Source organism: Dendrobates tinctorius, unplaced genomic scaffold, assembly GCF_039654945.1.
Source record: "Dendrobates tinctorius isolate UK_male_01 unplaced genomic scaffold, ASM3965494v1 ptg000377l, whole genome shotgun sequence".
Classification (NCBI taxonomy): Eukaryota; Metazoa; Chordata; class Amphibia; order Anura; family Dendrobatidae; genus Dendrobates; species Dendrobates tinctorius.
The window spans coordinates 2,521,317-2,547,634 of record NW_027362043.1 but is presented as its reverse complement, the minus strand read 5'-3'; the positions used below and the strand labels follow the sequence as shown (position 1 = coordinate 2,547,634).

The 26,318-nt window shown below is 46.5% G+C and overlaps 1 protein-coding gene across 4 annotated transcripts in view; it reads left to right on the top strand.

The window, feature by feature from the left end:
• The window catches only part of PIP5K1C (phosphatidylinositol-4-phosphate 5-kinase type 1 gamma), a 243,409-nt gene that overhangs the window by 110,037 nt on the left and 107,054 nt on the right, over positions 1–26,318 (top strand). For all 4 annotated transcript variants that reach the window (XM_073563059.1, XM_073563060.1, XM_073563061.1 and 1 more), the window contains exon 11: positions 1,321–1,405. In XM_073563059.1, the coding sequence (XP_073419160.1) occupies positions 1,321–1,405 (85 nt within the window). The remainder of the gene's footprint in view (positions 1–1,320; positions 1,406–26,318) is intronic.

Below are 26,318 nucleotides of genomic sequence, written 5' to 3'. Positions count from 1 at the left end.
AATGAAAAAAGCAAGTACAGCAGAAACCCATTTATTTTTGTGATTTTCCAGATTTACCCTGTTGTCTCGGTCTCCTGAGATGGCAGTTTAGATTGGTACAGTTGAATTAAATTAGTGATTCAAAAAAAAGTAAACCTTTTCAAGGTGTGAGAGCAATGCCCCTGTCTGACCAAGGTGTGAGGCTGCACAATGCGTGAGCAACTCAATGGCAGAACAAAGTATGAAAATTAAATATTGTCCTACAAACTCAATGTTCTCCCAGTGTCTTTGGTAAATTATTCCAGACCAATTCATGTCCCCCTTCGCTGTTACATTTGTATGTGTATTTTTTTTTTTTTTTTTTTTTTTTTATGAACAAATGTCTTGTATTGACCTGTGTTCATGCTTCTGTGGTGGAAGCAAAGCTGAACTTTGGGACCCTAAAAAAGTACCAAAACCTGCATTTTTTTACTCTGCTTTTCTGCCAAGAGTGCAGGTTTTGCTGCAGAAACGCCTAGTGTGTGAACTTGGCCTAAAAGTGAATTGCCAATTACAGATACATGCCGCAGTTGAGAGAACTGGGGAAAATGCAGGATACCAGTCATAATAACCAGAATTGGTGGGTAATACACGCGCGCACACACACACACACGCGCCTACCCACCTATTCTGAGAAGTTACTTGAAAGCACACTTATACTTTTTCTGGAGGTGTCTTGTGCTGGGAGTTAAGGCTCAATTACGTGTCTGTTTTTCTCATACAAGTGCTATCCGTATTTTTCACAGATAGCACTTGTTGTTATAATAGTGACTGATTCTGTTCACTTGTGGGATTTTTCGCTGATCGAGCAGTACGCGCAAAATCATGGCGACATGCCCGATGTTGGTCTGTCAAAATTGGCAATAATGCAAGTGTACTGGTATGTGGAAAAATCTAATGGCACTCTGGATTGGTAGATAGAAAAAGATTAGAGATCTTTTTGTTTCCATAGACGAGAAAAGTTGGTGTCAGTATTTTCCAATTAAGATGAAAAATGTAACTATTGAGACTGTTGTGGTGAAATCCTGTCTACTGCATGTGGCGACTGCAGCAAATCACAGCTTTCAAAGGTGTTGCGTTGTCTACCTTGACATCATTGATGCCAGTGATTGGCTGCAGTGGTCACATGTGTAGACGGCATGTCAACAATGTAGCCCTGTCTACAAAGTCTGGCAACTGATGCAGAAAGATGCCATTTTAAAGACGCATAGGCTTGAATGTGTAACTAATGCCTAAATGATTAATAATTAATGTAGATTTCCAGTATAATGTGCTTAAAAGTACCTTTTCTTTTTATTTTAGGACACCGTGTCTGTTCACCGACCCAGTTTTTATGCTGAACGATTTTTTAAGTTCATGACCAACACAGTGTTCCGAAAAACTTCCTGTAAGTAGCCTTGGTTGTTAGATGACTACTACAGACCTTATTAGGACATTTGTATTCCTTAATTAACCCTTAGCAGGGTTCAGCTTTGCATTGCTGCTCACTTCCACATTAGCTGAGCTGCGCTGATTGTTACATCAGCAGGTGACTGTGCCATCATGCTTGGGTGTTGTGCGCAGGTATTTTGTAACAAAATTGACATATGCACAATATGTGATGGCCATGCAAGCGTCTGTTATGAACACAACGCACACTCACGGGTAATGGTAAAAGGGAAAACCAACTACAGGGAGAAGCTGCACCCACTCTCAAGTGGTTCCTGTACTGAATACAAACACCCTAGCCACACAACTGAAAACAGCACCACCTCGGACCTGGTTTCCTAAAAGGTCATCAAGGGGTTTCTAGTACCTCCTAAGAAACCAGAGGGGTGGCCGCAACACACTGCCACCAAGAGGAGAGGAAAGTTTGCAGGGTGAGTACAGGTCAGCGGATCAAATCCCCAAACAGAGCCATAGCAGTACCCTCCCTCCTCATACCAGGGGCGAACAGAGGAAATCCCTCACCAGGCGGTCTGCATGAAGATCCTCCAAATCAACTCAGGAGTTATCTTTAAGACCATAAATTTTCCATCTAACGATATACTGTAGGTGGTGCCTGACTAGGCTGGATACAAAAACTTTCTTTACCTCATGCTCCCAATCCCCTTCGAAATTCACCTCCGCAAAAAAAATAAAGTAGCGTACCTGGTAACCATAGTGTTAAAGATATGAAATCAGTATATAGTTATGAAGATATCTAAAATATGTAGTTATATGCATAGATGCTACACTTGGATCATGAACACTCACATCCAATATGGACGCTTTAGTATATCTTGAAATAGAATGATGATGTAGAGCTTAAGCTGTATCTGCCAGCGCATTACAACACGGCTACTTTTGGTATACGTCGACGCAATTGTTCTTACATCCGGGAGTGAGCCACATAAGCATGAGGTAATAATTTGGCTGACACATAGCGTTTTCTCTTTAAAAACCCACTGTATCTTCCTGCAATAAAGAGATGAGGAATTCATCTTGGACACAACATGTTGTCTGGTGTATTTCTTCAATGCATGCATGCTCTCACATATAATTTGGCCACAGACAATTAAGAAGAGTCTCACCCTAGTGGGACAACCATAACAATAGCGGTACGGTTATTTAGCACAAATGCTGCAATGGTCAGAAACTTCACCCAGTCTTGCTGATTAAAGCAAACAAGATATCTCATACTGCTCTACCTCTTGGTTCATCCTTTATTTGCCCTTTAGTCTCGGGATAACCTGAGGAAAAAGACAGCTCTGTACCCAATCTGTAGCAAAAGCTAAGCCAAATGCTAGCCAGAAAATGACCCCCTCTATGAGAAATAATGACTTTGGGAACACCATGCAATTTAACAAAGTGAAAAATGAACAATGTTGCTAAGCTCTTCACAGATGGCAATTTTTGTAGTGGGACTAAATAAATTTTTGTTAAAACTGTCTACCACCCACACGACTGGATCATAGCCTTAGTTAAGCAAATCGGTGGCCAGTCCATGAACAAGTCAGTCAAGGGCAATGACTGGACATCGTGAGTTGAGAGAACCTGCTGGAGCGTGACAAGTCTTTTAGCCCTGGCACAGACTCTGCATCTATAGACATTCTTTTCAACATCGTTTTGAACATTCTGTCACCACAAAGACCTACAACGAGATCTCCAAGTGACAAAAGAACTGGGTTGCTCAGCTAAAACGGAATCATGCTTTTAATTAAAAAAATCTACTCATGAAGAGGTTGGTAAATAAAGTTTGATTATAGGTAAACTTTACGGCGCACTGTCTTGAGCATTCGGAATGCTCTGCCTGCGATCTACCCCCAGAGCACCAACCACCACCCCCTCACTAAAATCTTGATTGGATGTTAATCCCTCAATTCTGGGTCAAAGCCTCAGCCTTGACATTCTTAGATCCAGGAATGTGAGTAACCACAAAGTCTGTCAATATGCTGCTGAGTGCTTAAACAGACAGGCTCGGTGGACATTTTTTTTTTGCTCAGTTTGACTATTTACGGTACTTATCTCCCTGGATCCAAGAATGTCAAGGCTGATGCTTTGTCCCAGGATTGAGGGATTAACTTTCGATCAAGATTTTTAGAGAGGGGGTGGTGGTTGGTGCGCTAGGGGTAGATCCCAAGCAGAGCACTCAGAATGCTCAGGACAGTGCGCTTTTACCTATAAACAAACTTTATTTATAGCCCTCTATTATATAAAACCAGTTCTTATGATCGCTAAAGATAGTCACCTTATGTCTTTACCACGGGGCGCCCCTGCTAGCGCTGCATATACGCCTGTCTATGTGCCCACAGGGACTCTCTTCCTTTGTCCCAAGACCTTGATCTCCCCCCTAAAAAGGAGAATTTTGCTACTTACTGTGGCTGCCTTCCATGGACTTTCCATGCTCACATATATCTCCATACCTCTAGTCTGATGAAGATCTGAGTTGTAGACCGAAATGTCACATGAGTTTGGGAGAATCTGTTGTACAAATTTTTTTCTGCATATACTTCTTTTGAGTGCCGGAATTTCTTATACTATACGTTTTGAAGAGTGGTATCCTTTTCCATGCACCTCGATGACGGAGTGACGTGTACTCTATTCCTATTATATAAATCCGGTTCTTATGATCGATAAAGATAGTCACTTTATGTCTTGCCCCCTCCAACCAATGTCTCCATTCTTCATAGGCTCTCTTAACCGCCTGAAGTTCTTGGTCATCTATATTCTGATTAGATTCCGCTTGCCTGAACTATTGGGAGTAAAAAAGCACAAAGATGTAGATATCCACTTTTTTGTGAAAGAACTGTCCCATCCCAGTAGAAGAAACGTCTAATTCGACAAAGGCAAGTCGACCTTGGGTTGACTGAGAACAGGCACCTTCGATAAAGCCGTCTTGAGAGTTGAAAAAACAATTACCGCCTTGGCTGGCCAAGAAGAAAAGTCTGTTCCCCTATTAGTCATGTCAGTTAGACTTGGCATTGTCTGAAAAGTTCTTAATGAACTTAAGATAAAAATTTGCAAAGCGAAGCAATCTCTGCAGTGCTTTCAGGTTACTCGGTTGAACCTAATCAAGAGCTAATTGCACCTTCACCTGAGTCCATTTGAAACCCCTGTGCAGAAAGTCTTAAGAACTGGGCCTTCTGTACTCCAAATTGACATGATGCCTCTCTAAGTATGTCAAACAGGTAAATTACCACAAATGTACTTGAGAGCTAAAAAATATAATTTCTGAAATTTTGAAAGATTGCAGATTAATGGTTGACCGAAACGGCATCACCAAACTTCAATAATAACGTTCGGGCGTATTAAATAAGGTCTTCCATTCGTCACCCTTATGAATACGCATAAGGTTATATGCCTCACTCAGGTCACAATTGGAAAACAATTTGGCTCCAGATAATCAGGCCTTTTTCAGTCTTAAGCCCCCGTCTCACATAGCGAGATCGCTAGAGAAATCGCTGAAGCGTCACCGATTTTGTGACGCAACAGCGACCTCGCCAGCGATCTCGCAACATGTGACATGCAGCGGTGACCGGCCCCCCCGCTGGATATCGCTGATAGTGCTCGAATGTCCTGGGCCATTTTATCGTTGTCTGTGTCCCTCTGGCCAGCATGCATCGCTGGGTTTGACCCGACGAGCGACCTCATTGCTGACACAGAACTCAGGGAAGCAGGCTGGAATTGTCCAAAAATGCTGCTGTGTGACAAGGTATCAACGACCGCCGAGGATTGCTGGATCGTTGCTGCGTTCCTGAAGAGATCTGCCTGTTTGGCAGCTTACTAGCGACCATTTAGCCACGCACCAGCGATCCTTACCAGGTCGTATTGTTGGGATCGCTGGTGTGTCGCTAAGTGAAACGGGACCCTAAGCCAAACCTCCAACTCAGACTCCTCAATTTCCCTGTCTTCCGACTCTGACTGCACAGCACTTCCTCACCACTGAGCGTGTACATAAAATGCAGCACTGATTCATCTCAACTAAAATCCTAGATCGCTTAGGTCAGGAATAGAACAGTCATTTATAGGACATGCCTAACTTAAATTCTTATGAAAAAATTTACTGCAAATACTGCATTGGAGTAGGGTACCAATATTATATATTTTCTGAGTCTATTTTATACAGATTCCACCAAAATAAACTCTGACTCCACAGCCCTGCAGATATTTAGTTAAAAAGGTCAGGTATAAGGGTAAGGATTGCAAATCGAGATTTTATTAATTTTTAAAATTGATGCATGGCAGAGCCCTCCATCTTTATTTTTTCTCACCTATGCCAGCACCACGGAGAGAGGGAATCCGCCCTTCAAGGACCGGAAACCTACAGGATAAAAGGGTGGTCTCTCCCTTGCATCAGTTAGGTTCTCCTGTCAAGGAGAGTAAACTTTCATTGGCGTACCTCAAGAAAGGAGGCAGTCATCAGGAGTAGAGATGGGCGAACCCGAACAGTAAAGTACGGCGTCCGTACTGAACAGCTACTGTTTGGGCACAGACGCCGAACACGGACTTCACCAGGAAGTCCGTGTTACTGTTCAGGTTCAGCTGCCAGAACACCGGGTGTTTGTCGCGCTGTCATGTTCATGGAAGCGCAGCAAACACTGCTTCTGATCGGTGGTCCCCGCCGGTCAGAGAGCCACGGTTCCCACACTGTCAAGACAGTGGGAGCACGCTCAGCTGTGATCAAAGGTATAAAGTTTACATCCGGTCACTGGTGTCAGCTGATGGGACTACTGATCCCATCGTCCAACACCTGCTACCTCTAATTACAGTGAGACAAGGAGCGGTGGATAGGAGTATTCTTTAGCCGCTCCTGCACTGTAAATAAATAAATTAAAAAAAAAAAAAAAAAAAAAAACAGCATGGGTTTCCCTTATTTTTGCTAACCAGCCAGACAAAACTCACAGCTGGGGGCTGCAACCCTCAGCTGTCAGCTTCAGCAAGGCTAGTTTTCAAGAATAGAGGGGTCCCCACACTGGGGGCTAGTATCCTCAGGCTGGTAAGGGACCATTGATATTGCCCACAGCTTAGTAATGGAGAAGCGTCTAAGAGACGCATCCATTACTAATCTTATAGTTGTATGGTAGAATCATAGAATCGTAGAGTTGGAAGGGACCTCCTGGGCCATCTGGTCCAACCCCCTGCTCAAAGCAGGATTCGCTAAATCATCCTAGACAGATGTCTGTCCAGCCTCTGTTTGAAGACTTCCATTGAAGGAGAACTCACCACTTCTCGTGGCAGCCTGTTCCACTCATTGATCACTCTAACTGTCAAAAAGTTTTTTCTAATATCTAATCTGTGTCTCCTCCCATTCAGTTTCATCCCATTGCTTCTAGTCTTTCCTTGTGCAAATGAGAATAAAGATGATCCTTCTACAATGTGACAGCCCATGAGATATTTGTAGACAGCTATTAAGTCTTCTCTCAGACAGGGTTTGCAGACCAGTCACCATTCTGGTCGCTCTTTTCTGAACTTGCTCCAGTTTGTTGATGTCTTTTTTAAAATGTTGTGCCCAAAACTGGACACAGTATTCCAGATGAGGTCAGACCAAAGAGGAGTAGAGGGCAATAATGACTTCACGTGATCTAGACAGTATGCTTCTGTTAATACATCCTAAAATTGCATTTGCCTTTTTTGCTGCTGCATCACACTGTTGACTCATATTCAGTCTGCGATCTATTAGTATACCCAAGTCTTTTTCACATGTGCTGTTGCTTAGCCCTGTTCCTCCCATTCTGTATATGCTTTTTTCATTTTTATTGCCCAGATGTAGTACTTTGCATTTTTCCTTGTTAAAAACCATTCTGTTAGTTGCTGCCCACTGCTCCAGTATATTTATATCTTTTTGAATCCTCTCTCTCTCTCTTTTCTAGTATTAGCTATACCTCCTAGCTTTGTGTCAGCAGCAAATTTAATCAGTTTACCCTCAATTCCTTCATCTAAATCATTGATAAAGATGTTGAACAATACAGGGCCCAGGACAGAGCCCTGTGGTACCCCACTTGAGACATTCTTCCAACTGGATGTGCAGCCATTTACGACCACTCTTTGGGTCCGATCACTAAGCCAGTTATGAATCCACCTAACAGTTGCCTTGTCCATTCCATACCTAGTCATTTTTTCAGTAAGGATTGTGTGAGATACTTTGTCAATTGCTTTGCTGAAGTCAAGATATACTGTATCTACAGCATTTCCCTGATCCATCCAATCAGTGATTCTGTCATAGAAGGAAATTAAGTTAGTCTGACATGATTTATTAGTTACAAACCCATGCTGACTCTGTTTAATCACTTCATCCTTATCCAGGTACTGACATACATGTTGTTTAATAATTTGTTCAAAGATCTTTCCTGGTATAGAAGTCAGACTCACCGACTATAGTTGCCTGGGTCCACCTTCTTCCCCTTTTTGAAGATAGGAACAACATTTGCTCTTCTCCAGTCTTCTGGGACTTCTCCTGTTCTCCAAGAATTTTCAAAGATTATGGAGAGGGGTTCAAAAATTTCTTCTGCTATCTCCTTCAGTACTCTGGAGTGTAATTCATCTCGACCTGGAGACTTGAATTCATTTAGGTTAGCTAAGTGTTTCCTCACTATCTTTCTGTTTATAGATATCCTGGATTCTTCTATTCCCTTAATAGGACAGTAAAGAACAGTTGATGTTACATTTCTTTTCTGAGAGAAAACAGATGCAAAATAGGAATTTAAAAGTTCGGCCTTCTCAACATCTTGTCTTACCATTTCATCATTTTCATCCTGTAAAAATCCTATAGCATCTTTGACTTTTCTTTTACTTTTGACATATCCCCAAAATCCTTTATTATTGCTTTTGATGTCTCTTGCAAGCCTCAATTCATTGTCAGCTTTAGATAATCTGATTTGTGCCCTGCAGGTTCTGCAGACAGCATTATATTCTTCTTTAGATATACCTCTCTCTTTCCATTTTATAAACATTTCTTTCTTCTTTTTTAGCATGTGCTTAAGTTCTGTGTTCATCCATCCTGGTTTCCTTAAATGCTTCCTATTCTTCCCTCTTTTCGGAATTGTTAACAATTGTGCTTTGAGAATTTCATTTTTCAAGATTTCCCATCCTTCCTGCACATTTTTGTCTTTAAGAATATCCAGCCATTGGATCCCTCCAATTCTCTTTCAGAGTCCCTTAAAATCTGCCTTTCTGAAATCTATCCTTGAAGTCTTGAGTCTTCACAGGTCTTACTACTCTAGTTACCCAAAATTCTAAAATGGCATGGTCACTACCTCCTAGGGTCCCAGCCACTCTTATAGCTCTTAGAATAAAGCGATGCAAAAATAATTTTTTATATAAAATTAGTTTTTATTGTATAAAAGCGTCAAAACAAATAAATGAGGTATTGCTGTAATCGTACTAAACTGAAGAATAAAACTGCCTCATCAATTTTACCACATGAAACGGTAAACGCACCCCCCCAAAAGAAATTCATGAATTGCTGGTTTTTGTTCATTCTGCCTCCCAAAATTCTGAATAAAAAGCGATCAAAATATGTCATGTGCCCGAAAATGGTACCAATAAAAATGTCAACTCGTCCCGCAAAAAACAAGACCTCACATGACACTGTGGGCCAAAATATGGAAAAATTATAGCTCTCAAAATGTGCTGCAAAATCTATTTTTTGCAAAAAATAGCGTCTTTTAGTGTGTGACAGCAGCCAAACATAAAAACCCACTCTAATGCCTCTTTCACATGACGTCCTGATATTTCCGATACAGAAGATGTGTGTCCGTGTGTGTAATACTTGTGGCACACGTGTGGCATGCATGTGCCACATCAATACCAGAAGGACGGGCTTCAAAGAAGAAGCGTTACAGTATGCTCTCTTCCCCGGCGCCGGGTGCTGAACATGGCTATCATCATTCTTCCCTGCTCTGCCGGCGATTGGTGTGAGCAGGGGAGAATGATAAGTTACAGTTAAGTAATAAAAAAGACAGCAGGCGACAGCTGATGGGACTATTACTCCCATCAGCCTACCCCTGCAGGCTGGTAAGGGGCCATGGATATTGACCCCCCCAGTTGAAAAATAGAAGCCTGCAGCTGCCCAGAAAAGGCACATCTATTAGATGCGCCAATTCTGGCGCTTTGCCCAGCTCTTCCCACTTGCCCCGTAGCTGGGGCAAGTGGGGTTCATATTTGTGGGGTTGATGTCACCTTTGTATTCTTTAGTGACATTAAGCCCACCATCAGCTTATCAGCCTGAGAATATCAACCCCAGCTGAGAGTTTTGTCTGGCTGGAAATAACCTTATTTACAGTGCAGGAGTGGCAGATGAATACTTCTATCTGCCGCTCCTGCTGTCACTGTTATTAGCAGCAGCAGGGGTAGGCTGATGGGAGTGTCTCATCAGCCGCCGACTTCTGTCTCTTTTATTACTTAAATGTAACTCTCATCATTCTCCCCTGTTCGCTCCGATCGCCGGCAGAGCAGGGGAGAATGAGAGCAGTGTTCAGCACCCGGCGCCGGGGAACAGCGCTTACTGTAACGCTTATTCCCTGGCGCCGATGCGTGTCACATGGTTGATATTTATGTGTGTTATACATATGCATGTGGGCTGGATTTTTTGTGGCCCATGCTGACATTAAAAATCGGACATGTCAATGTGTTTTTCCCATGGACACACGGTCCATGGAAACACACTAACATGTGCATAGATCCATTCACTTGAATAGGCAAATAGCGCTCTGCTCCTCCCAAATCTCTCCGAATGGCAAAATACCACTGTACAGCCACATTTGGAGTATTGCCACGTTCAGTAGAAATTGTGGGACAAATTTTGTTTACATTTTTACCCACTACTTATGTGAAAATGTAAATTCTTCGACTAAAGCAAAATCACTGCACCCCTAGATGAATTCATTGAGAGGTGTAAATCGTAAAATGGACTCACTTATGGGGGGGGGGGGATTTGCTGTTTTGGCACCTCATGAGATCTCCCAGTGGGTCATGGCACCTGTAAACCATAACCGTAAAATCTGGCGCTCCTTGCCTTCTGAGCTCTGCCATGTGCCCAGTCTAATAGATTTTGTCGGACCTCTGCATGATCTTTAGAGGTATTTGAATCATGACCATCACATGGGGCACTTTGCAAGTTAATTATGCAAATTAAAAAAACTTATTTAACATAGAATTTCCTTTTGTATTGCAACTCTATATCAACATTTGGTAGAATTGTTTAGTGTTATAAGGACCAATCTGGATAAAGCCTCCATGTTTCTTTTGGTAAGGGCCAGTCTCTTTCATGTGGCCCACCTTTTTTCATTTTTTATCTGTTTGTTTTTTTTCTCTTTTGTTTTTTTTCTATATAAAGATGTGCTACATGACATACACAGATTTTACTCATGTACTTTAGACCCTATTTCTTTTTTTCTCCTTTGTCTCATTGGGGGACACAGAGACTGTGGGTGTGTGCTACTGCCGTCTGGAGGCCGACACTAAGTATACAAAAAAACAAGTTAGCTCCTCCGCCGCATACACCCTCGCCCCGATAGCGGGCGGAAACCAGTTTTTGCCTAGTCTCTGATGGAGGCACACGCAGTCTGGGTCTCTCCAGACTATTTTTTTTTTAAACATTTTCTTACTATGAAGAGGAGACAGGGGCGACGGACCCTATTGAAAGGGTCCGATCAGCACGCACAGAGAAACAGTGGAGGTAAGGCCTTCTTATAGCACCTCCACATAGTCAGGGTGCAGCCCTGGGTCTTACCTTCAGTGCTGTCCCAGTTCAGACACGGGAGAGATAGTGTCCCTGAGGAGAAGGAGGCATCTCCAAGTGACAAAGTGGTTGTGCTCCAGAGGTGCAACGGCGGCGATTGCGCCCCCCTCGGGACCCCGGGGCTCCATGTGGGCGACGCCATTTTGCAAGCTCTGATAGCTGAAGAAGAAGGGAGCGGGAAACTGGGCTGCAGTTGCCTTAAAAAAAAAAAAAAAAAAAAAACAGGAAAAGCTCTCTTTTTGCCTTATACTCTACTGCCATCTAGTGGTCATCGAAATAATAGCCTGTTGTAAAGAAATTACTACGAGAAAGAGCCATGAAGGAGATATACACCCCTGTATAATGTCTGCGTAGAGGGGAGACTTGCCTTTCCGCCCAGATGGAGGACATAAGTGGACAGCTATAATTTTAACGGTTTTACATCAATAAATAATATTGAAAGGAGATATAATACATTGCACGGACTAGGGGACGACCTGGCGGGGCTGAGGAGGAGACGAGGTTCAAGCTGGTCATACAGATTAAGAAGGGGGCAGCCGTTTATGACCCCTTTGGACAAGTTTCTTACTAAGAGAGACTGTGTTGCGAGTGACCCCATGCCACCAAAGTCACAACGACAATCAATCCATAAAGGCACTCAAGCGAAAAATAAAACTACGTGGTTGGGCCCAGTGGGTATGGACCTGGACTCTACGCCCTCACTGTCTGCTCTGGTGTCACAGCAGGAGGACGGGGGGGGGGGGTCGCGTGACTCCCCATCAGAGACTGAGTCGGGAGAGATGGAAAACCATTTTGACCACAGAGGATTGAAGAAGTATCTGGATCTCCTCCCTACCAAAGAGGACTTTAAATCCCTGATCTCAGAAGTAAAAGAAACCTGTAAGTCAGAGATTAACTCAATCCACCAAGATGTTGGGCTACTAGCAGACAGAGTGGACTCAATGGAAAGGGATCACGATGCTACTAGACAGTACATCATCAAACTACAAAAGAACGTGACTTCTTATGCTCAGGCTCTGAGTGAAACTAACAAACATCTGGAAGACCTGGACAACAGAGGACGCCGTAATAATATCCGAGTGAGAGGCGTCCCTGAGGCCACAGGTAATGAGGATGTCCATGCCATACTTGAAACCATATTTAACACTGTACTGGAGTGCCCCACAACTCAAAGGATAAAATTGGACAGAGCACATAGAGCATTGCGCCCCAGGGGGCCGCAAAATCAGTCTCGTGACATTATTTGCTGTGTCCATGACTTCCAATTAAGAGTCTATTATGGCTAAAGCCCGTGCTTCGGAGAGAATTGAATATCAAGGGACTCGGATCCAATTATTTCCTGATTTATCTTGGATCACCCTACAGAAAAGGAGACATCTGCAGCCACTACTTGCATCCTTAAAAGATAAGGGCATCCGATATCGCTGGGGGTTCCCGTTTGCCCTCATAGCCTCAAAAGATGGTCATACGGTAGTGCTTCGATCTATTCGGGACCTCCCAGCCTTCTGCACTGACCTGGGGGTTCCTCCGCCCTCCCTGGTGGACTGGGAATTGGAGATGCCGTCCAGTCCACTCCGTCCGGTTTGGCAACAGGTGGACTCTGGGGGGGATCTCCCTCATCACGACCTAAGGCACGACCGGCTCCGACCTGAGATAACAATTTTTCATATTTTTTCTTCCTTCTGGGAACTGGAGCCCTGTGTTTGAATCTCTGGTTTCAAGCTGGAGTCCCCCCTTGGGGGGCAGTTGGTGGGGGATCTTGTGCCCTCCCCAGTTTATTATATGGACTTTGGTTGGTTCTTTCTTTCATAAGTAGCTGTTCACTTTTTTTCTTTTTCTTTTATGATAATATATCTGGTTAAGACTCCTCACACTATTTGCATTGGCTTGCTACTAGGGCGGTGAGAATTGAACACTCCCCTCTCTTAAATGTTTAGAATCTAGCTTTTGACACTGACTGTGATAGCAGTGTGTCCATAGCTACAGACCCCCTTTTAAGGGTTTGAGTTACCCTGGTTCCTCCTACGGAAGAGTTGGTAAAGGAGGTCAGGGTTTAGATATTGGTAAAGTTTTACGTTATGCCAATCTTTTTTTCTCTGACCCTGGCCGGAGAGGACGGTAGCGGAGAAGGCTTTCGCCTGTGGCTTCACTCCTCTCTGGTAATATTTGTGACATGTAAATGTTGTGATCTATGTGTTGTGTGTATTGTAAATGTCTTCTCCCATTCCTTATGTGTCTACCCTGATTGTGGTGAGGGAATCTTCTGTACCTCTTTGAGAGCCATCCATCGTGGGCCATCAGGCAATTTTGAGATGGGCAATACCCGGTTGGTCTCTGTATGTAATGTTAATTTTGCTTTCTGCTACTACAACCTAAAATATGGTTAAAATTTTAACACTAAATGTTAAGGGTTTAAACTCAAACATTAAGAGACGAATGGCGCTTGGTGAGATGCGGACCCAGCGAGCTGATGTGGTTTTCTTACAGGAAACGCACCTGAATCTCAATGGGAACTGCAATTTCGCTAAACACCTTTACCCCACAATTTTCTTAGCCTCCCAGGAAAGGAAAAAAGCCGGTGTGGCGATTTTGATATCAAGGACCTGTCCCATCCAAGTTACTACCTCCCTGGCAGATCCACAGGGTAGGTACCTTATCCTACAAGGGTCATATAAGGAAGTTCCAATTATTCTGTGTAACATCTACGCCCCTAATACTTCCCAGGTCCTCTTTTTGAACCGGGTACTCCTCAAATTAACACGCCTCCCCTCCTCAGCGTGGATTGTGGGTGGAGATTTTAACACTATTTTCTCTGACTCATTGGACAGGTTGACCATTAACAATCAATTGTCGAGCCCGTCTCAACGTAAATTGACAGCTGCCTTTCGAAGACTGATCCGCAGGTTTGCCTTATTTGATCTATGGCGAGTTAAACATCCCTCAGAAAAAACCTTTACCTTCTACTCCCCCCCTCATGGCACACACACACCAGGATCGATTTTTTCTTTGGCAACATTCAGACCCTTAGATTGACGAGCAATGTGGATATTGGTGCAATAACGTGGTCAGACCACGCGCCAATGACTCTCACCCTAGACCAGACAATCCCACGTACAAGAGTCTGCCACTGGAGGCTCAATGAGTCCCTCCTCAAGAGGGCTCCCTACAGAGACAGACTGGAAGCCGGATTGATGGAATACTTCGAGAACAATGAGGGGTCAGTGCCTAATTTTTCTACTGTCTGGGAAGCCCATAAGGCCGTTTTAGAGGGCAATGCATAGCATTAAGCTCTCGTATAAAAAAAAGATATATTATATCAGAGAGATCAGCTCCTCAAAAGTCTCAGAGACTTAGAGAATAGGATGACCCTTAACCCAACAATACGTACCCTTAGAGGTATAGTAAAGACTCGTGCCCAACTGAGGGACTTAGCGGTCAATACAACAGAAAAATTACTACTTTATAGCAAGCATAAATATTATGACAAAGGAAATAAACCTCACTCCCTTTTAGCCCGCCAACTTAGAGAGGATAGGGGGAACTCATCCGTTTATGCCTTGAGAGATTCGGGAGGGAATATGTTCTATGATCCCACTAAAGTCGCAAACATCTTTCAGGATTATTTGTCAAGATTGTATTCTTTGCCTAACACTCTTCCTACAGACCCAGGAAAACAGAGGGACCTAATCCACTCCTTTCTTGAGCAGTGTAAGCTGCCTACTCTTACTAAGAACACTGTAAATACACTGAATAAAGAAATCACGGGTGAAGAGGTAGGAGAGGTGCTTAAATTACTTCCTAATGGAAAATCACCGGGTCCATACGGCCTGACATACTTTTACTACAAGGCGTTTGCGGTTCGACTCACCCCCTATTTAGTTAAATTATTTAATAGCTTCCTCACGGGCTCCCCTATACCCGCAAGTATGCTACATTCTTACATTACGCTTTTACCCAAACCGGAGAAGGATGCAATGGAATGTGCCAATTATAGGCCCATAGCACTCCTTAATGCTGATATGAAAATCTTTACTAAACTACTGGCTCTACGTCTTTCAGCGCTACTCCCTCACCTAATACACAAAGACCAGGTGGGTTTTGTCCCATGTAGACAGGGAGGAGACAATACCAGGAAGATCATTGACTTAGTAGAGGTTGTTAATAAGACAGAGAGTGAAGCACTCCTTCTTAGTTTGGATGCGGAGAAGGCATTTGACCGACTGGGGTGGCCATTCATGTTCGAAACGTTACATCATTTTGGAATTTCGGGTGCATTTATTACTGCCCTGAAAAGTCTATATTCATGCCCCTCAGCTTCGGTCAGGCTTCCTTATGCCACATCTCAACCCTTTCAAATACACAACGGCACCTGTCAGGGATGCCCTTTGTCCCCCCTTCTTTTTGTCTTGTGTATTGAACCATTGGCTGCTGCTATTCGCAATGACCCTAATATACGTGGAGTAATGGTACGAGATAAGGAGTTTAAGCTATCTCTATATGCGGATGATGTCCTATTGATTTTGTCCCAACCACATATCACCCTCCCGAATTTGCATTCCTTATTGCTACAATTTGGAAGGCTGTCGGGGTATAAGGTCAACCAGAACAAAACGGAAGCTCTGCCTCTTAATATTCCACAGGTGCGGGTTTCCTCATTACAGGAAAACTACAACTATAAATGGAAAAATATATCCTTGACATACCTGGGGATACAATTAACATCTAAGTATAAGCTATTATACCAGCAGAACTATCCTAGTTTATTTACTGAGATAAAAAAGCTCCTGCTCAATTGGAACAGGCTCCCGTTGTCTCTGTTTGGCAGAATCTCTGCAGTCAAAATGTCTGTTCTGCCAAAGCTACTTTACCTATTTGAGACCCTTCCGGTGTGTGTGCCATACAAAGAGTTGCGCAACATTCAGTCTAGTATACTTGAATTTGTTTGGGCCCACAAGAGACCTAGAATCAAGAAAACCACTTTATTTGACAGTAAACTGAGAGGAGGCTTGGGGGTCCCAGATATTACTAGGTACTACTGGGCAGTACACTTACGTCACATCCCTGCATGGTCTAATCGCTGTGCCTTCTCTAGATGGATGGAAATAGAGAAGTTATGGCTTGCCCCAATACACCCCAACTCCTACCTCTGGGGCACCTCATCTAACAAGCTTGATCCACATACCCTGGGCCCTATAGCCTTCACTAAGAGGATATGGGACTGTTGTGTTAAAAAGTTTCCACTTAAATCCGAACGTTCTCCCTTGACTTCTTTTCTTTTTAATCCCAGAATGCCAGACGGTATGCAGGGTATAGCGACTAAAACATGGTTTGACAGGAAACTCTTTTGCTTTGCTGACATAGTAGACGCAAGTTCCAGAGTCCTTCTTCCCTACGCCAACATATCTGCTAAATTCAATCTCCCTGGCAATTTCCAGTATCGGTATTTACAAGTAAGACACCTGATGCATTCCCTTTTTGCCTCCTTAGAAGTCTCTATCCCTACACTATTTGAAAGATTATGCAGAGCTGGGGTTTCTACTAAAGGCCTCATCTCAGATATATATCGTATTTTAGTTGCCCCATGCCCAGAAGACAAGCCAAATCACACCTATATGAAATGGGAAGATTTTCTTGGTGAGACCATTCCCTTGTGTACGTGGAAACGGATCTGGGATACTGCCTCAAAGACATCTTTGTGCTATGTTTATAAGGAAAATCAGTATAAATTAATTATGTATTGGTATCACACCCCATCACTACTACATAAACTAAACCCAACTATACCTGACAATTGTTGGAGGTGTGGAGCTACAGGAGGAGACATACCGCACATATTCTGGGTATGCCCCAATATCCAGGGTTTCTGGAGGCTGGTGCAATCTCTTATTTATAAAGTAACTAACCTTCGGGTTCCCCTGGATCCTAAATTCTACATATTAAATAAACCACTTGTTCAGCTGGGGAAGAGAGTGAAGCGGTTACTGTTGCATATGACCACAGCCGCCAGGTGTCTAATTGCCTGTAACTGGAGGTTAGCCCACCCACCCTCGCTTGCCGATCTCCATTCTCGGATCCAAGATGTGAGAAGGATGGAGTATCTATCTGCCTTGTCAAATGACACGGTAGATCTTTTTGAAAGTGTTTGGTCACTCTGGGACACTTATTGGGCCAATAAAGAATAACCGTGAAACTTGGCCTTGATGGAAGCCTGAAATATTCACCTTCCCCGCTCCTTCCCCCCCCCTCCTTATATTTCCCTGTCTAGTATTGTATTGTTCGTCTTGTCATATTCCCTGTTTTCATTGTATTAGTGGATATTAAGATATGTATACTGATTTCTGGTTTACAGTTATTGCTAACAAGCTTGTGAGACATATCTATACATTCATGTACTTTTTCTGTATCTGTTTAAAAATGTTAATAAAATACACAGTTAAAAAAAAAAAAAAAAAAAAAAAAAAAAGAAAGGGTCCGATCTCCCCCAAACATCAACGGGCGAGCACGCGCGAGTATCCCTCCGCGTATCCTTTCCCGCACCGAGGGACATCTCTGGGACTTTTCCCCAGACATCTATTTTTTATTTTTTATTTTTAAGAAGATATGACAGGGGCAACGCATCCTATTGAAAGGATCCGATTTCCCCAAACCGTCAACGGGCGACCACGTGCGAGTGTAACGCCACGTTTCCTCTCCCGCGACGCGGGACAATAGGCCAGACTTAGCCCTGTCCACCCTTAGGTAGCGAAACCATGGGCTTGCACAGAGGCACAAGACTAGTCTGTGCAGCCCCACGGCTACACCAACGCCAGGTGGCTGTACTGCGTGGTGGCGGACGGTCCCTCTCCTCGCCCAGCCAAGGCGGACGGAGCTAGGGTGCCTGCACCGTCCGAAGATATGAGTTACCTCAGGGTAAGCAGGGCTCCTGGGCAGCGGGAGGTTTCCAGGCCAGGGCTGCGGCGTACTCTCCAGGGGCTGGAGCGGCTCCCCTCTCCTGCCTGCAGGCAGAGCAGGAGGGCTTCCTCGGCGCAGCAGGGGCAGCGGCGTGTTCCCCTTCTCCCTTGCCACGGCCCTCTGCAGTGGCCGGGCTGGGGAAGGAGCGCGCGTGGCTGAGTAGGCGCTGTTTCAGAGCGCTAGTTCCGGGGCGAGGTAGGCCATGGGGAAGAGGGCTCAAATTTAGCCCGCGGCTTCGGCCTAGGCCGCGGGGAGGGCCCGTCCCCCGGTGCGGCGGGCGGGCAGGGCCGAAATTTAGCCCGCGGCGTCGGCCTAGGACGCAGGGGGAAGGCCCGCCCCCCAGCGTGACATCAGATCCAGTGCCCGGCCCCCGACGCGACGTCAGATCCAGCGCCGCCCCCGGATACTGGGCGGGTGCTGGATAAAATGGAGGCCCCGGCGTCAGAATGGGGTAGGCCGCGGTCAGGAAGCATCGCAGCCTACCCAGAGAGACCAGCAGCTGGGAGCGAGCAGCAGCAGCACCAACACCACAGGAGCACGGGGAGACAGCAGGAGCTCGGGTAAGTGCGACCCCATTTTGGCCACACTAGGGCAGGTTGTCCTCCTTCTCCTCATACCCCTGGATGCCATAAAAAAAAAAAGATAATAGAAAAAGGTTTTTTTCTGGCCGTTTGTTCCGTAGTATGTCTGGAAAAGGGAAGAAACACACCTTTCTTTATACCGCATGCGTTTCCTGTGGGGCTGTGTTCACGCGAGCGCAGACTATTAAGATATAGGAGGCCTGTAGTTCCGAACACGCCCAGGAGCCCTCCCCGCCAACGGAGCCAAGGGGGTCAGAGCCCCCGGAATGGGCGTTATCACTGTCTCGGTCTATGGCTTCACTTACGAAGGCGATCGAGACCCTTCAGGCCCCGGATAGGTGTAGAGACAATGGCTCTCCGGTTTGGGAAGGTTCATCCACCTCACATGAGCCGCCGGCCTGCAGGGGCCGTACCCTCTCTAAGGAGACGTACAGGGAAAGAACCCATATGGCGTCTCCGGGCCCCTCTGGTGCTTCGGCATCTGTGAGTGCGGCGTCTCGCTCTCCATCACAATTGTCTGAGAGCGAGCAGAGTTCGGATGAGGACAGTCAGGAAGCCTTGGATCTGGATATTCCCGGGTGTCGGGAGACAGTAGACAGTCTCATTGAGGCTGTCAATCAGACTCTTGGTATTGAGGAGGACGTCTCCCTGACCGCAGGGCATAAAATATCTTTTAAGAAGGCCAGGCGCCAACATAGGGTGTTTAGCACTCATCCAGAATTCGAGAACACGGTGCAGCGGCACAGGGAACGCCCAGACAAGCGTTTTTCAGGGCAGAAAACGCTAGAGACAAGGTACCCGTTTGCACCAGAGTTCTGTAAAGAGTGGGCAGAATCTCCGATTGTGGATCCCCCAGTGTCACGCCTGGCTTCAAGATCGTTGTTGTCGGTGCCTAGTAGTTCTTCCATTAAGGACCCCACGGATCGGCTCATAGAGGGTCTAGCCCGCTCGGTGTATGAGGCATCGGGGTCAGCGCTTTTGCCTTCGTTCGCAGCAACATGGGTGGCCAAGGCCATGATGTCGTGGTCGGAGTCTTTGAACAAAGTCCTGCAGGACAGAGACTTGCCGGTAGAGGTGTCTGAGATAGCAAATCAGCTCTCGATGGCAGGAGACTATCTAATTAATGCATCCTTGGATGCGGCGCTAGCCGCAGCAAACGCTATCACCATTAGGAGAGCCTTGTGGCTAAGGCTATGGCGGGCCGATTCGATTTCTAAAAAGTCGTTAACATCTCTGCCTTATCAGGGTAATCGGCTTTTTGGATAGAAGCTAGACAAGCTTATTTCAGATGCCACAGGGGGAAAGAGTAGCTTTCTCCCACAGCAGAAGAGCAGACCGCCCTTTCGTCAACCACAGGCGCGCTTTCGAGCATTTCGCGCCCCAGGATGGGCATTAGCGGCCGGTTCTACTGCCCTGGCTCGTCACAACCAAGACAGAGAGCGCCAGGTCACGTATAGAGCCAACCCGCTGGGGAGGATGCGGGGCCGTCCACCCAGGTCAAGGGGAGCTAGGTCCCAATGGCCCTCTACAAAATGACTTGAGCCATCAGGTACCCGAGGACAGCAGAGTAGGCGGTTGTCTGCTCAGGTTCCGCCACGTCTGGGTCAAGGTGGCACACGACGCATGGGTGGTGGAATTGGCGTCATTCGGGTACAAAATAGAGTTTATCGGACACCCTCCAAGGAGATTTTTTCAATCCCGTCTTCCCAAATTGCAATCCCGGGCAGAGGCATTGCTAGGAGCCATCAGGATTCTTCTGTACAACAAGGTCATTATCCCGGTACCAGAGGGCGAAGAGGCCCAGGGATTTTATTCCAACCTGTTCGAAGTCCCCAAGAAGGACGGAACAGTAAGACCGGTTTTGGACCTAAAGCTCCTAAACAGGTTCATCAAGGTCAGGCACTTTCGGATGGAATCCCTCCGGTCAGTGATATCGGCCATGGAGCAGGGAGAGTATTTGGCCTCAATCGATGTCCAGGATGCCTACCTGCACATCCCTATTTTTCCTGCGCATCAGAAGTTCCTTCGTTTTGCGATAAATGGCCGGCATTTCCAGTTTGTGGCTCTGCCGTTCGGGTTGGCCACGGCACCCAGGGTTTTCACGAAGGTGATGGCGGTCGTTATGGCCATTCTTCATTCTCGGGGCATAGTAGTGCTGCCATACTTGGACGACCTGTTAGTGAAAGGACCGTCATTTCAGGCATGCGAGGAGAATGTCGGCATCACGCTGGATACCCTATCCCGCCTGGGATGGTTAGTCAATGGGAAGAAGTCATGTTTTACTCCAGCTCAGAGGATTCCATTCCTAGGGATGATTTTCGACACTTCCCAAGGGTTGGTAATTCTCCCTCAAATCAAGGCCCAGGCGCTCCGGCGGGGGGTTCGGAGTCTTCAGCGGCCAGGCCCTCACACAATTCGATTTGGCATGAGGGTGCTAGGAAGGATGGTAGCAGCAATAGAAGCAATCCCGTTTGCGCAGTTTCATCTTAGCCCCCTGCAGCATGCTCTTTTAGCAGCATGGGACAGGAGTCCTTTCTCCCTGGATCATCAGTGCAGGTTGTCCCTTCAGGTCCGGCGGGCACTGCAATGGTGGACGCGCGACTCCTCTCTCCTTCAGGGGAAACCCTTTCCTCCAGATCAATGGCTGGTGGTTACAACCGACGCGAGTCTTATCGGTTGGGGAGCAGTGTTTCGTCATCACACAGCTCAGGGGCAGTGGTCTCCCCAGGAGGCCCTTCTGCCGATCAACTTGTTGGAGATTCGAGCAGTTCGGTTGGCATTGCAGCATTTTCAGCACTGGCTAGTGGGTCGCCCAGTCCGGGTCCAGTCAGACAACGCCACGGCAGTGGCGTATGTGAATCACCAGGGAGGCACGCGCAGCAGGGCAGCCATGCGCGAGATAGAACACGTACTTTGTTGGGCCGAGAGGCACCACTCAATAATTTCAGCGGTCCATATACCAGGCGTGGAAAATTGGGCAGCAGATTTCCTGATTCGGCAGGGGGTCGTGGCCGGAGAATGGTCCCTGCACCCCGAGGTTTTCTGCAGATTTGCCAATGGTGGGGAACTCCGGACGTGGATCTGATGGCTTCCAGAGAGAACGCCAAGGTAGACAGGTTTGTTTCCCGGTCTCAGGACCTGCGAGCGATTGCAGCGGATGCGTTGGTTCTTCCATGGAGCCAGTTTCGGCTCCCGTACCTGTTTCCCCCTCTGCCTCTTCTCCCGAGGGTAATCAGGAAGATCAAGAGGGAGAGGGTTCCGGCAATTCTGCTGGCCCCAGACTGGCCCCATCGAGCCTGGTACGCGGATCTGGTACAGCTCCTCGCAGACGTGCCATGGCGGCTACCGGAACGGCCAGACTTACTGTCCCAGGGGCCGATCTACCACCCGAACTTAGGGGCCCTGTGTTTGACCGTTGAGTCCTGGGTCCTGACCCAGGCGGGGTTTGGGCGTGAGGTGGTAGCCACGATGATTAACGCCAGGAAGCCGGCCTCGGCGAGGATCTATCATGGTACTTGGAAGGTTTTCTTTCTCTGGTGTCGAGAGCACGGGGTTGCGCCTTTGTCCTTCTCGGTTCCCAACATTCTGGCCTTTCTGCAGTCAGGCCTGGACGCAGGTTTGGCTCCGAGTTCCCTGAGGAGACAGATCTCGGCCTTGTCTGTTCTGTTCCAGCGAAAGATCGCTAGCATTATGCAGGTCAAAACTTTCATTCAAGGAGTCTCGCATCTAGTGCCCCCCTTTAGAACTCCCTTAGACGCCTGGGACCTTAATCTGGTGCTGGGGGCCCTGCAGGAAGCTCCTTTTGAGCCATTGCAGGAGGTCGGATTGCCATACCTTACCAGGAAGGTCGTGTTTTTGGTAGCAATAACCTCTATTAGGCGGGTCTCGGAGCTGGCAGCCCTATCCTGTAGAGCACCGTTTCTGACCTTTTTTAAGGATAAGGTAGTCTTGAGACCACCTCCGCCGTTCCTGCCGAAGGTGGTGTCCTCGTTCCATATTAATGAGGACATCGTTTTGCCTTCATTTTGTCCAGCTCCAGTACACAGAGTTGAGAAGGCGCTCCACACGCTGGACCTGGTGAGGGCCCTCAGGAGGTATGTGTCAAGGACAGCGCCTTTTCGCCAGACAGATTCGTTGTTTGTGATCCCTGAAGGGCGCAGGAAGGGGCTCGCAGCCTCACGGTCGACCATAGCCAGATGGATTCGCCTTACTATTCAAGAGGCTTACCGTATTAGAGGCACGCCGGTTCCACCTGGAATAAGGGCGCACTCGACTCGGGCAGTGGGCGCCTCTTGGGCCTTTCGGCATCAGGCTTCGGCAGAGCATGTATGCAAGGCGGCAACGTGGTCAAGCCTGCACACGTTCTCTAAACATTACAACGTACATACGCAGGCTTCGTCGGAAGCGAGCCTGGGTAGGAAGATTCTCCAGGCAGCAGTGGCACACCTTTGAACAGGTAGGCATGCGGTGTAGATTGATGAGTTGCTCCCACCCAGAGACTGCTTTGGGACGTCCCACAGTCTCTGTGTCCCCCAATGAGACGAAGGAGAAACAGGGATTTTTGTGAGTACTCACCGTAAAATCCTTTTCTCCGCAACACTCATTGGGGGACACAGCACCCACCCTGATAGCCAGTTGGCTCTTGTTTATTTTTGATGGGTATAAACCCTTATTTTGTGGGGTGGTCCTTTTTTTTTTTCAGACATATAATTTTCTGCGGTAGAGCTAAATTGCTGTCAGCTTTTCCGACGGCTTTGGCACTAAACTGGTTTCCGCCCGCTATCGGGGCGAGGGTGTATGCGGCGGAGGAGGAGCTAACTTGTTTTTTGTATACTTAGTGTCGGCCTCCAGACGGCAGTAGCACACACCCACAATCTCTGTGTCCCCCAATGAGTGTCTCGGAGAAAAGGATTTTACAGTGAGTACTCACAAAAATCCCTGTTTTTTCTCTGTTTCTTTATTATTCATTTCCCTTTTACTTGGATTTAAATGCAATATAACAATTCTTTCCTGTCTTTACAGAAACAAGCATTTCTTGAAAAAGGCAACAGTACACTAAAACATTGATTTACATGTGTCTGTATTGCTCTTTGGGTCCTTTGGAAAAATGTCTGTTAAATTTTATCAAAATAAAGACATCTTATGAGGGCCAGAGTTTATTTTCCTTATTGTAGCTAGTATTCAACTATTGCCCTCTGCTGCTCACAAAGCCTTGCCAACATATGTAACGTTGAGTTCCAACGCATTGACATCACGCACCAGTCGGTGAGCTGGAAGTTGCAAATCCTGCTGCATGACTGCCAGAGCGGCAGCAGTTGTAGCTGACTTATGAAAATACACCGCCTTTGTCCATTTCTGCAAGTAGCTCAGGCAGATCTGGGTGGGTTTTGAGAAACCGCTGAACCACCAAGTTGAGCACGTGGGCCAGGCTTGGTACGTGTACAAGGTTGCCAAGTTTCAGAGCTGCCACGAGTTAAGGCCATTGCCACACACAACCATGCCTGTTTGCAGATTCAGGAGTGAGAGCCAAAAATCAGTCTGGTCTATTAGACTTTTCAACAATTCTGAGGCAGTGTGTGGTTTGTCACTTAAGCAAAGTAGCTTCAGCAGGGTCGGTTGCTAATTGGCTGAGGCAGTGCATTCAGCTTGTGACTTATGTTGACGTTTCAAAGATGGAGGAGGAGGTGCAGGAACTGATATAGAAGGTGGTGGAAACCCTGATTTAGCCAGGGCCTGCAATCCTTGGTGTCAATAACACATGTTCAGTCCTATGGTCCGACTGGGTCCCAGCTTCCACAATGTTCACCCAGTGTTCAATAAGGGAAATACAGCGTTTCTGGCCACAAGCCCTTGTCCACATGTATGTGGTTAAGTGGACGTTCCCAATAACCACGTTGATCAGGGCAAGGATGATGTTATGGGACATGTGCTTGTGTAAGGCGAGGACGGTACACCTGGGAAAAGAGGGGGATGTTGACTGACTACCGAGGGACGGCCGCTGCCATGATTTTGTGGAAAGCTTCCATCTCCACAAGCCTAAATGGCAACAATTCCAGGGCAAGCAGTCTGGAAATGTGGCTGTTTAGTATTGTGTCCTGTGGTGGGTGGCTGTGTATTTACGCTTGCGTTCCAAGGACTGAGGTAGGGACAACTGAACGCTGTGCTGTGACAAGGATGTGGACATGGTTGCTGATGGTAGTTGCAAGTGTTACATGATAGGTTTAGGGTGAGATTCTTCTTCGCCTACATCATGGAAAGGTGATGGGTGTGTACGTAGAACAGGGGATGAGGTAGTGTCACAAGCAGGCACTGTTTCTGGACATGGTTGTTCGGGCCAAGTAGTCAGGTGCTTGGCTGTCATGTGCCTGAGCATGCTGGTGGTGGTCAGGCTGGTAGATGTGCTGCCCCTGGCTAACTGGACTGTCTTTATAAAAAAAAATAAGCTCTAGACTCGGAAACACCTGAATTTTGGCCTGGTAACTTCACCCGTGTCCTCTGGGGTACAGTTGCTTTGTGTCTCTGGCCATCCCACTACCTGTTCTGGTGCTGCGGATACCTCCACCTCTGCACTGCTGTCCTTGCTCTGTATGTCACCTTGTCCGCCTCCTGACTTGCTGACGTAACAACACTACTTACTGGCAATTGTCTCTTGTCATCATCCACTTTCTGTGACGGTGATTTCATCTTCCCACTGCCGCCTTCTTGGGACCGTTGCTGCTCAAATATTTGAGCATCGCTATATGAGATCTCATGTCCCGCTTGAAACGGGCAAGGTGAGAGGCTAGAATCTATAGATGAAAATGTGAACAGCTCTTCAGAGTGTCCAAGTGTGGGATCACTTGTCTCCGGACACTGCATAGTGGGAGGAAAGAGGATCAGGGTGAGGATTATGTATTCCAGAGTCATGGCTACTGAAACTGGACCGTGTGGAAGACGGGGTGGTGCTGGCCATCTGACTGTAAGCATTATTTGCATTCTCTCCAACAACCTTTCCACACTGTTCTGGCTTCAAGAATGGTGTTCCGTGCCCCCCCCTACAAAATGGGAAGCTTGGTAGACATGGGGTGTGTGTGTGGGTACTCCTCCCACAGCAGTTACAGTTTAACCTTGCCCATGGTCTCGGCCTCTGCGCTAACCATCATTTCTACTTCCCTGTCAGTTACCACATGCCTTTCCCATTGTAAATTACGTATGATATGTCCATGTTAGAAAACTTTGCAGCCTTAGTATCGCAGGAAAATTTGCCCACCTCAGATGTACTTGTTTCACTGCTTGCGCAATATAATGATGCTATTGCAACCAACCAAGTCTGGCTGTATGCTCTTGATGCACATCTGGCTCAGCATAAATGGTGTATGATGTTTCCCTGCTCTGAACATTTTGCAGGGTTAAGAGCAAAAAGATTTATCCCTAAGGACTTTTGTCATGAGTTACAGCAGAAAGGAAGTGCAGTTAATCCTATCTTGTTCCACACTGTCCCTTCTCCACAATCTCCCCCTAAGTGCTGCTAACAGCAGTATGAATATAATTAGCCCTAATAAGGCCTGTTGCAGCTGAAAGAAATATAA